The sequence below is a fragment of the Citrus sinensis genome, chromosome 9 (assembly GCF_022201045.2).
Source record: "Citrus sinensis cultivar Valencia sweet orange chromosome 9, DVS_A1.0, whole genome shotgun sequence".
In the NCBI taxonomy this organism is placed as follows: Eukaryota; Viridiplantae; Streptophyta; class Magnoliopsida; order Sapindales; family Rutaceae; genus Citrus; species Citrus sinensis.
In genome coordinates this window covers 28,871,556-28,883,606 of record NC_068564.1, presented here as the reverse complement: position 1 = coordinate 28,883,606, position 12,051 = coordinate 28,871,556, and the positions used below count along the sequence as shown (strand labels likewise).

The following is a 12,051-nucleotide window of genomic DNA, read 5'->3' as shown; positions in this document are numbered from 1 at the left end:
AGCGAATTGAAGAGGTGATGCTGGTTGATATTCAATTTAATATGTATGAGAATAGATGATGAGTGTTTGTTTGTTTAAGTAAATGTAATTAAGGGAATTACAGCAGATATGAGTGTTTATTTGCTTGAGTAGAGGGGGGAGATGTGCTGTCCGTTGAGTTAAAATGTTTTAAAATGAGGATAACTTAATAATTTTTTATAAGCTTTTCAAGGATATTGATGAAAATTTTGTCAAAATCAGATTTGAGGGTATTTTGATAATTTTTTAAGTACGTACCCTGCTGCAATTAACTCTTAAATACTTAATAATGTAATTATTTAAATAAATCTTATTATTTTAATTTTTTTTCGAATTTTGGGCCGCAGCATATATTTCTTTCTATTTCCAGGGCAGCGCCGTTCCGATCGAATGAAATAGGAAGAGCGCAACAACAAATCAAATATCAAAAGCGATCTGAAGAAGAAGAAAGTAGCCCAAAATCACGAGCAAAGAAACCCTTTGATTAACGAAATACTTTATCAATTAATCAACTTTGAACACTAAAATCAAGAATCAGTGAACGATGGGGAAGAGAAAAGATCGAATCCTGGCTGCTATGAGCAACGCCGGCCGTCGCGTAAAACTCGATCTCTCAGCGGAACCCTCTGGTACTCTCTTAATTTTCGATCTCAATTGCGTATGTATATTTTTATTTTCGTTTTATTTGCTGACAAGTTTGTGTTTTTAGGAATTAGGGTTTTGTTCTATGTTCTGTTTCTGTTAATTAGAGAGGTGTTTCTGAAAATGGGTTGGTTTAGGAAAATATTAGTACCCAGTGCTCTTTTTTTCCATTTTTACTTTGTCAATTTTGTGTTCGTGTTATGTTTAGGGTTAGGAATTAGGGTTTTGTTTTACGCCCTGTTTATGTTAGTTAGCGGGTAAGATTCGAAAATGGGTTAGTTGAAGATTTTTTTTCTTCCCAAGATAATTAGATTCGAATACATTTTAGTTGAAACACACACACACACACACATATAGCCAAAATGAAAGTATTTAGCTGCTTCAAACCAATTCATGTAACTCTTTTGCTTTTTCCTTTGATGTTGTAGGAGATTTGGGTGGCTCTGCTGTTCACGATGAAGTAGAAAAGGATACAGACTTGAAACAACGTGCTGGGTTACCCAATTCACCATCTTCTTCAGGTGGGTTCCGTCAGTTTTCTTCAAAAGGACTACTTTGTAGAGTGGACATGAGTGCTCAACATTATTTTGGTGGAATTGTGGAACTTTATGTGCAAGACATGTTATGTTGTTTGTACCAAGAATTTATTTTCAGAATGTAGGGTGGCCGTGGTCTTGGGAACATTCATATCAGATCAGGTCGGGCCTGTCACTGTGATATTTTGAATGAGTCCCTATCTGATATGCCCTTTTTCGCGGCATCAAAGCTTATTGGAGATTTCTTCGGGAATATGTTTCTATCGGTTCGTATGTCTCTGGCTTTATTTGTTTTATTCCCGCACTGACATATTTATTGATGTGTGACAGGTGACTATGACGAATGCTTCTAAAATGCCCATCTTCATTCAATTTATCACATCTTTTCCATGCCAAAATTTTTCGTTCTTTTTTTCGGCAGCCTTCATTTTCCTTTACGTTAATATTCTTGTGCATCTGTTTGTTTACGTTAATATATTTTTTGTTTGTTGCTAAGTGGCTACGACCGGCTTTGAAGGTATTTGACATATTAGTATCTTGTGTTCAGGTCAACAGCAGCAGAATCCTCTGCTATTGCTTGGACAATATAGTGATGATGAAATAGATGAGGAATCAAATGAAAGACTTAAACAAACTGTTGCAGAGAATTCCTCGGCAGACAATGAGAACCCGGTAACAGTTCCATTCTGCAACTGTTATTTACTTTTTCTTCTTTAGACAGTGTTCAGAATATACTGTCTCCTTGACCTGTGTCAAATTGCTAATGTTGGTCCTCGTGCCTGATTGTTGAACTTTGTTTCTGTTACCTGCTAACTGCTTCATACGAACAGGTTAAGGGACCATGTGACGAAAGAAATGAAGAGAAGGATGTTAACACAGGCAAGGACCTTGCTGTTCAGGAGGCCATCCAACAGGATAAAGATGGATATGTCATTTCATCTAATGATTCCCAGAAACCAGTGGTCCCCAGCTCTAGAGAAAGTGATCATACAGACTTGGTTCATTTACAAACAGAAATGAGTTTATCACAACCAACCTCTGCTGCTGAAACTCCTGCTATACAAGTAATTGGAGATGTGAGTTCAGGTTGGAGGATGGTACTGCATGAAGAGAGTAAACAATATTATTATTGGAATGTTGAAACTGGGGAAACTTCATGGGAAATACCTCAGGTTTTGGCTCAAACAACTGAATTGGCTGCTGATCAGAGAACCAATATTATTGAGGATACACAGTCCACTGCTGTGGCTGAACATGAATGTAATTCAACTATTGCTGTTGCATCAGATTATTATGTAACAGCACCAATCTATGATGGCTCTATAGATGGCAATATGATATCTGAAAGCAAAGATGCACATGAATGCGGTGCTCAAGCAAATGAGAGGTTTGAAGGAAGTAAAGGTGAAGTTATGAAATATGGAAATGGGACTGTTGGTGTGAGCCAAGTTGAATTAAGTGGTACTGGAGGTGTGGCTGATTCTTTCTCTGCTGATGGGAGTTTAATTGGTCCTGGGATGCACATACAGGGTTTGATGAATAATGAAGAAAATATAACAGCATCTGACCTTTCTACCGGTCTTGTGAAACGGTGTGAGGAATTGCTTCAGAAACTGAAATCACTGGAAGGGTAATCCTACCTGATTTACTTTATTTTTCTCCTGGTTTTCCATCTCTGTTTTAAGTATTGTAGAATGGATGTTAAATGATTTATATTTATGTTGTTCTAAATCATTTGCTTTTTTCTCTTCCAGATCCAAGGCCCACCTGCAACACCATGACTGGACATCAAAGTATGTTTTGGAAGTTGAGATTAGACTTTCTGATTTTAAGTCACTTTTAGCATGTGGATCATCTATTCTTCCATTTTGGCTGCATTCTGAAAGGCAACTTCAAAGGTTGGAAGGTGCTGTTGATGAAGAAATCTATCAAATTGCTAAATCTCAGGTGGATGAAGACATGGCAACACATATTTCTTCCTCTAGAGGAGAGTATAAATCACTTGAATTGGGGCATGAATCTCAAGCAGAAGGGAATGAAAACAATGCAATTTTATCTACTCATGCCATGCCTAAAGTCTCTCCCGAGCATGACTCGTCAGCAATGACTGAGAAAGATTTATGCAAGGACGACTCTCTCAGAATCACGGTGCATGGTGGTGGAAATGTTGCTTCTTCTGAATCACCCGCTAGACATTTAGAAAGTGATGGAGAGCAAGTCAATGGAACTGTTATTCCTCATGAATCTATTTCTAAGTCTGGATACAATTCGGAGGGAGATGTTGACATGGATGTTGACATGGAAGTTGAAGATAGTGTTCCTGAAGGCAACACACGTATTGGAGAAACATCTAGTGCCAAAGATTTTGCTACGTTGGAGCAACCAGTTCAGCCAAATCCACCTGCAGATCACCCATCCCTGACTTCAGAGGATGTGCCTGTTGTCCCACCTCCTCCAGATGAAGAATGGATTCCCCCACCTCCTCCTGATAATGAACAGGTTCCTCCGCCTCCACCTGATGAGCCGCCTGAGGATTCTTATAATCCAACGACATCTTATGTGGAGAATGTGCAGCATCATCCTTACATGGAGCAGTACAACATACCCTATCCTGATTCTAGTTTTGCATATTATGGGCATACAGTTACTGAAATCCCAGGAGGTAATTTCTATGGACCTGCTGATGGATCTCAAGTTGTACCCCATGCGTCAATTTATTATGGTGCAGTGCCAAACTCATATAATGAAACTGCTTCAGTCATGGTTAACCCCGTCACACCTGTTGCATATTACGGACTTCAAGATGGAGCAATTACTCAAGATTCTGCAGGTAGTAGTATAGAATCTTCTCAGAACAACAGTCAATATGGTCGTGTGAGTGACTCTGCCCTTGCTTCTGATGGAATTGGAACTGTTGATGCTCACTCTGAAGCAGGAGCTACAGTGAAGGAGGATGGTTCTGCTGTTCGTACTGGGGCTGACATGGGATCTCTAGGGGTTCCTAGTACTTCAGTGACTATCCAAGCTGTTGCAACTGTTTCAGAGAAAGAGAGTGTTCCTTCTCTGTCAACAACTGCCGTCGCTTCTGCTGCAGCTGCTGCTACCACATCATCAGCGGCAAAGGTTCAGTCAAAAGGTAAAGTTTCCAAATTTGTGGTGTTTTTGCATCAATTGATTTTTTTTGTTATATTTACTTCATCTTTATCTTTTAAGACTTTTTAACTTTCCTATGTCTGATGTGTGGCTCTCTTACTGTTCTCTTCGGAAGTTCCATAGATTAATGATATATATCTGCCATACTGGACAGGGAAGGATGGTTGTTTAAATAAAAAAGATTGGCCACTATTTTGAAGGAAGAAAAATATTTTTTGGACTTGAATGAATTTATTAAGTTTCATCTTGCTTTATGGATTTGATTTATAACCTTTTATTGGTTTTGCGGCTTTTTGCTTTTCTCAATAGTTCGAAACAAAAAGCGGACGGTTGCTGTTGCTCCCTCCTTAAGGTCCAACAAGAAAGTCTCCAGTCTAGTAGACAAGGTATTCTCTTTGCCTCGATCGTTTGCTATAATTCGAGAATCAGTATCTTCATAGTGAATTCTCATGTTCAGTTCTCTGAAATAATTAATGGTTGTATGTAATTTCTATCAGTGGAAAGCAGCCAAAGAGGAGTTGAATGAGAATGAGGAAGATGAACCTGAAAATGCTTATGAGATTTTAGAGAGGAAGCGCCAAAGGGAAATAGAGGTTTGTAGAGTGACTGCTTTGGTTACAGATTCCTGTGTGTTTGATGCTTTTTTGGTGCCTTACATTTCTTTTTCCTGCAGGAATGGCGTGCTCAGCAAATTGCCAGTGGAGAAGCCAAAGATAATGCTAATTTTCAGCCCTTGGGTGGTGATTGGTAAGTAATCATATATTCTATGTATATTATAAAAGTTCCATATGTTGTGGGCTATCGTGCAATTAGGCCAAACACTAATCCAAGTTCATGAAATAGATGTCAAGGGTGGTACAAAAAGTTGCAAAGTTTTTTTTTCTTTTTTTTTTCATGGCTTTCATATAAATTCTTTCTATTGCCATCTTTTTTTTTTCTGTATTTCTTGTCTAAGATTCTGTTCCCCACTTCTGCAGTTGAAATCTTCTTGTTGCTAATATCTACTTTTTCTCATAGTCAGTTGAACTTATATTTTTGTGTCAATTTCCTATATGATAGGCGTGAGAAAGTAAAGCGTAGGAGAGCTCAATTAGCCAAGGAAGCTGCAGAGACTCCACCCGAGGCAGAAGCTGACCAAAAACAGGAAAAGCCTGATTTGGTAGATCTCTCGAAAGATCTCCCATCTGGATGGCAGGTGCAAATTAAGACTTTTTCTCATGATTTATGACGGCTCTTGCCTGTTCTGTTTAATGTCTAATTTAAACTTAATTGTTCTGTCTTCAGGCTTACTGGGATGAATCATCGAAGCAGATTTATTATGGAAATACAATCACTTCCAAGACCACATGGACAAGACCAACAAAATAAGCAATCGTTGGATTTTTAACTCGCTTTCATTTTTAGGCTGTAATGAGTTTACTATTTATTATTAGTGTTTCTTTGGGTTTATACCTTTTCTTTTCAGGTCATTGTATATTTTACTTATCTGGGAGCCATATCATAGAGTTAACTACTTAACTCATATGGTCTTATCACCCCGGTTTTTTTTGTTTTTTGGTGATATGGCAGAACCCCAACAAAAAGAAAAAGGAATTAATTAATAAATCCGCCTTAACATTGCAAACTGGTTGCAGCAGATGCTACTATCAAGGAGTAAAGATTGCAACGAAAGATAAAGTGAACCTGTTAAGCTTAATTTATTAGTAGGCAACTCAACTCCAAGGGTAAATTTTACTTGTGGAAACTTACTCTCATCGAGTAATAAAGAATACACCACCGGAAACTAAATCTATAACCTGAATAAGTTTCCAAAATTTTTGTTGCTGCAAAATATTATCTCATCTTCTTCGACTATCCCGGTACTTCGACTCACTTTCTTTATCCTTTAGGAAGCCTAGAAAAGCAAGAAAGCCAAAAAGGAAGAATCCGCCTGACCAGTTGCCACCACCGCCTCCACCACCGCCTCCGCCACCATCGTCATCCCGGGGTGGAAATCCAGTCCCGCCATCATCAAGTTTTGGAGACTTCTCATTTGCTGCAATTCAATTAATTGTTAAACAATTTTTGTAAAATAGTTCCCTTCCCATATCGTAAAGAAAACAAGTCACAGAAGCACACATGTACCATGTTACAGTCAAAGGAAGTAGCATTAAAAACCATAAATTAATCTCTATTATTTGAAGAAGGTTCAGATAAGCAGCAGATATCACAAAAAACAATAAAATTGCTACACAGTAAAGGTGATAACTATATCCAGTTTACTCCTTGAGGACAATGATTGACACTGAGAATTGTTCAGAAGGAAGAGCAACTCAAAAATATACAACAATGCTAAGCATTTTGCTCCACATAAAATAACAAGCTTCTCCATAGCCACCTTAATCCACTATGTTATAGAAATGTGGTCACTGGTGCTACACTATGAAACTTTTATATTAGCAATAAATGGAATTGGCTATTACCAGGTGCATTGGTGATCGTTGTTGTTGGTGCCTCGCGTGTGACTGTCTGAGTCTGCCCTTGCTGCAAAATGATAAGTAAGATCAAGAACTCAGCAATAACCTTTTCCTTGCAATGACTATTACAAAAATAAAGGAAGAATGCCCATGTGTGCATAAATGTACATAGATAAAAACACACATACGTTCATACGTATGATTCAAATCTCAGGGCTAAAGTCAGTAAGAAAGTCTACTACAAAAGATTGTACAGCACAATTAGCTGTATTACTGATAATGAATTATAACCAAGAGAATGAAATATAGCCAGCACTCAGCAGGAAATTAAGAATGAACTTACTGAAGAAGAAGCACATATAAAAGAACCAGAGAGTGCTCTTCTTCTTCTATCAATAGGTTGTAACTGCAAGCCAAGCCCAACTGGACCTGGAGCTGAAAGCTTAAGTTGCAAGCAAGTTCCACTGGAAGGCTGAAATTCCATGGAAGATCTTGCTGGACGACATTCAGAAAGCCTATTTTGCTCCTTGCACCAGTTTCTTGTTTTTGCTGTATTCAAGTGTATCATAAGTTAATGGTAATTCTAACATTAAAAAGAAAAAAATAAAATCTTGTCCAGCAAGAACAATAATTTACTATAACATACGCCGCACTCAAATGAAAACTTATTTTAACACCTCATGGAGATGCTCCTGTCTTCCATCGTTGGCATACCACAAAAAGGTAATATATAAACATAGTAGTCCCAAATCAAATCAAGGTCCAAAACATGATCTTTTTTGTCTTCTTGATATCTCTCATCCTAAATTAATATTTTTGTGACGCAGAAAGCAGGGGGAACAAAAAGCTTTGAAAATACACTTCAAGACAAAAGGTTGCATAAAGCTGGAGTTATCAGCAGTAGTTGACTTGGTTTTATGATACTTGGTCACATTCAATCGTGGACACCAATCTGAGCAAGGTTGCATGGATTTACTCCTCAAGTGTTATTAAGACTTTATTAAAAATCATGAATGCTTCCATAATTTCCCTTTTTAACAGTGCTTGCTATATCATGTTAATAGAAAGAGAATCAAACAAGTAACCGTGACATAATACACCAAATAAATGAACCTCACACATGTTTATTTGTCAACAAACCCCAGGCTCATATGTGTTAATACTTAATGACTCTAAGAAAGCTAACTAACTTGTACACATTTCCTCTAAAAGTTATCCACTGATTTAGAAGGCAGAATCTAATTTGCAAGAGCAACAATTGAAAAAATTTTGTATACAGATATACCAACGAACACAATTATATATATGTCTTCCCACGAACTAATTATAGGAATATATTCATACCTGGTATCAACACAGGCGATGTAGAAATACCAATTGCACTTGATACTGGCATCTTGACTGTGAGGAGAAAATCACCTGCAAACGTAGCTGCTTGTATTAGAACTTAATTTCAAAACCAATGTTATTGGTTTATCAGACAAAAACTAATTCCTTCAATCATAAATTGTCAATCAAATAAACCCAAATTAACGTATTCTTCCCACAGAAAGTCTACTATTTGAATTTATAACTTTTTAGCTGAAATGAGAAAAATAAATGAAAACAAAAATACCCATCTTCATCAGATCCTTTATTTCCTCAAATAACTGTAATTATTCTTCGTATAAACAAACATGATTATGTGCAACTGAAAAAAACAAAAACCCTAGCTTTTTCACCTCAAGCAGTGCAGGAATGATTTAAAAGAAACTGAAAGATGAGTTTCTTTCCTTTCTCTTTTTGTTGGATTAGACGAAAGGGGAAACCCAGATATTGAAAACAAAAATTGATAAATTTTCCAATCACTTTCTCGCGTTTTCTAGGAGACCAAACGGGTTAAAACGAACACAGAACGAATAATCGTCAAGTGAAAAAGTTCGCACCTTTGAGAATTATCGACCGCAGTATGGCAGTACATAAACGGAATAAAAGAGATTTTGCTAAGATTATCGAATTTTTGTAATTTATCGCCAACTAGGCGATGGCGGTGAAGTGACTGGTGGGTGATGACGATTGAAACGCGGTCGTTTCGATTTTCGATATTAAACGTGCAAGTTTCTCTGCATAAATTTGCCGGGGGGGATTATTGGGCAAATGCTAACTTATAATAATTGTAACATATATTTTTTTATGTGAATCACATAAATTGTGGGTCTTATAATTTTATGTGGTTCATATGAGAGATGTATGTTACAATTATTGTAACTTAGAAGCTCCCAAATTATTGAGAAATTTTGTTTCAAAAAATAAAAATAAATAAATAAATAAATAATGTAACAAGTTTTCATACTGTAACTAGTACTAATATATATGTGTGTGTGTGTACACACACACACACACACACACACAAAGCTTGAGATTTATAATATACCATATATGACGTAGTATAGTTGTATAACATAAATATGGGATGAACATAGACAGGGGTGGCAATAGGCATTGTCTGCGGTGAGTTTGTCATTATTAAATCTACACTCATACAAAATTTAAATTACGAAACCCATCTACAACTCGCTGTAGGTTTTAATTTTTTAAAGAAAACTCACTCATTGTGGGTTTTGATAATTATCCAATCTGCAATGGTACCCAACAGATTTTTTATGGGTTTTTACATTTAAAGTCACAAATATTCAATACGTAAATTTATAATAATAACCTAAAATTCCACATAATATATTTAATTCTAAATTTAATCAATATAAGTGAAAATTTAAAATTTCAATATTAATCCAACACAAATTCTCAAATTTAAGTATAAAATACACAAATCCATAAAAAAAACTACAAACTAATATTTAAAAATAACAATTATCATTTCATATTATCATTCAACATCAGCTTCAAGAAAATATCTTTTCATTCACCATCATTAGTACCCATCCACACAATTACCTTTAGTTAGTTTATGACTTTGGTTAGGGTTTAAGCTATTAGGCATGTTGCAACTTGTACACACTTTTACACTTTACATTATTTACTTTATATATTTTTAGATTCAAATATTTTTTCAATTAAAAATAATTTTAAAAAAAGTTGTGGGTTGGCAGATACCGTGAATATTTGGATAATATCAAACTCACTTGTAATCTAGTGCAAGTTTCAATTTATAATATCAAATTCGTCCGCAACCGACAAAATAATCCACAACAAGCGAGTTTAGGCGGGTTTGCGAGTACCATTGTCATCCCTAAACATGTATTTTAAAAAAAATCCATGGATTTTAAGAATAGGATTGGCCACTGCACCGTACTAGTCAATTTAACTCGAAAAATTTATTATTATTTCTATATTTCAAATACCAAAACTTGTGTCATGATAAATTCTTAAAAGATCGATCAGACAAACCCATTATTATTTATAATGCATCATTTTGAATTGGATTTTGAGCTTCGCCCTCATTATTATTTTTTATTAAACTTATACTTCTTGTTCATCCATTTTAAAATTATTACTAAGAACATTTTTTTTCAATCTTTGTGTGTTCTTTTTCCTTTGAAAAAAGATTGAATTAATATATTGATCATTCATGTGTTCACGCTTATCATCCTAGGCCGGCGGGTGCGAGACAGTATTCATAATTAATAATTTCATATCCACCTCAATATTCTATTTAATACCCAAATTTCAACACAAGAAACGAAGATGAATATGAAAAGTGAAACACACCAGTAATGTGCATTTTCAATATATAAACATACTAACATACTTTTTTTTTTTTTCTTTATCCCTTCGCTTCCTTGACAACACGCAGGAAATTAATTATAAACACAATCCAAACCATATAACATGGACACAAATGCTCTCCCAATTTCATAATAAAACCTACACTGAAGGAAAGCTTGCAGAAAAATGCATGAAAGGAAATTAAACCACACCCTTCACAGCATTCCTATATACGTTTAAAAAAAAAAAAAATTCATTACCATCCATCCACCATCACCACCGGCTCATTAATTATATATATATATATATCGGTATATATTGGTTCTGCTGCTGCTCCTCCTTTTCTTTCTAATGTTAATTTTCTTCATTCAAAACAGCTTGAGTCACAAGTATTCATCTTGGACCCACCAATTGGTGCAGTTTTTGTTCCTAGTAATGACAGATTTGATCCGACTGAACCTCCCCGCGACATGCCGCCTGGTCCAAGGCTTCTGTGGTGTCTACACCTGAATGATCCAGCATGTGTGGTTGGTGAGCATAGGCACCTTGCACTTGATGATTTAGCTAACCCCTTTGGCGACCGCGGCGAGAATGATGACTCCCTCTTGATATCAGCCAAACTTGTGTCTCCCACCTGGGGATTCTTAGTGTTTATTTTCATCTTTGGTGTTCCTGGTGATGTTTGCTCCTGAGTTTCTGCGTTCATGCTTGACAAACAAAACAAAGAAAATTATAAAAACTTCACGTCACATCATCAAAATACATTACTTACAACGCAAGAAAATGAGATATAAAAATAAAGGTAATGAATGTCACACCTCATAATTTCTGGATGCCGCTAAAGATTTTGTTAGCTGTTGCAGATTCTGGGACTAGGAGAGGGAAGGGGGGGCAAGGTTTGCAAAGGAAAGAGGAGCCCTTAATGAATGGTAATGTAAATTGGTTCTACCACACAGAGGCAGCAGGGCGCACAGAAAGGAGATTCAAAATTGGAGATGTGAACAAATCTGTGTAACAGTTGTTAAGGGCTAAAACTCTGGTTTGGACTTTCTATTATTTGCATGTCTAAATATGTGGAAACACCTCATCAGGAATTTACAGCCATTAATTTTCTCTCTCTCCTAGCTTGCAGTACAAATTGAGTGACACATGTCCTTTTTAGTTTGTTGTTTTTTGTGTGGATAATTTGAGTAAATTAGCCTTTAAACATGGTAACAGAGTCATTTGATTTGGGGAGGAAAAAAATGGCTTCCAAATTGGGCTACATATGTGGGTAGTTAGTGAAAGTTTTGATATGGTCAAAGGAATTGGTTGCTTATTATTTTTGTTATTGTTATTGAAAGTTTTGACATGGTCAAAGGAATTGGTTGCATATTACTATTGATATTGTTACTTTTTGATCATCTTATCATATCAATAATCAAGCAGTAAGATATTTCGGAGTGATAAAAGGATATGATGTTTGAAACTTGCTCACATCAAGATTGGGAGGGAGTTTGATTTACAGTTAATGAATATTTTTAAAACTAGATAAAATACAA

General features: G+C 36.0%; 2 protein-coding genes across 6 annotated transcripts; one reads left to right on the top strand and one right to left on the bottom strand.

Moving 5' to 3' along the window:
- Positions 1-345: 345 nt before the first annotated feature.
- On the top strand, positions 346-5,798 carry LOC102614824 (uncharacterized). 3 transcript variants are annotated; one of them, XM_015529195.3, is made up of 11 exons: positions 346-647; positions 1,089-1,181; positions 1,744-1,868; positions 2,027-2,826; positions 2,951-3,858; positions 3,955-4,332; positions 4,659-4,735; positions 4,847-4,942; positions 5,023-5,096; positions 5,409-5,544; positions 5,634-5,798. In XM_015529195.3, the coding sequence occupies exons 1-11, from the start codon at positions 563-565 to the stop codon at positions 5,715-5,717; spliced, it is 2,856 nt and encodes a 951-aa protein (XP_015384681.1). In that variant the 5' UTR covers positions 346-562; the 3' UTR covers positions 5,718-5,798. The 3 variants fall into 3 exon arrangements, with proteins under 3 accessions (XP_015384681.1, XP_015384680.1, XP_006474823.1); XM_015529194.3 differs by having other exon boundaries at positions 2,951-4,332; XM_006474760.4 differs by having other exon boundaries at positions 591-647; positions 1,089-1,466; positions 2,951-4,332.
- Positions 5,799-6,022: 224 nt separating this feature from the next.
- LOC102614333 (hypothetical protein) lies at positions 6,023-8,886 on the bottom strand. Of its 3 annotated transcripts, XM_052433348.1 has the most exons (6): positions 8,732-8,780; positions 8,527-8,614; positions 8,150-8,224; positions 7,149-7,354; positions 6,812-6,872; positions 6,023-6,384 (listed from the first exon to the last, which is right to left on the bottom strand). In XM_052433348.1, the coding sequence occupies exons 3-6, from the start codon at positions 8,199-8,201 to the stop codon at positions 6,188-6,190; spliced, it is 516 nt and encodes a 171-aa protein (XP_052289308.1). In that variant the 5' UTR covers positions 8,202-8,224; positions 8,527-8,614; positions 8,732-8,780; the 3' UTR covers positions 6,023-6,187. The 3 variants fall into 3 exon arrangements, with proteins under 3 accessions (XP_052289308.1, XP_006474821.1, XP_006474822.1); XM_006474758.4 differs by lacking the exon at positions 8,527-8,614 and having other exon boundaries at positions 8,731-8,886; XM_006474759.3 differs by lacking the exon at positions 8,732-8,780 and having other exon boundaries at positions 8,527-8,724.
- Between the last annotated feature and the right edge of the window lie 3,165 nt (positions 8,887-12,051).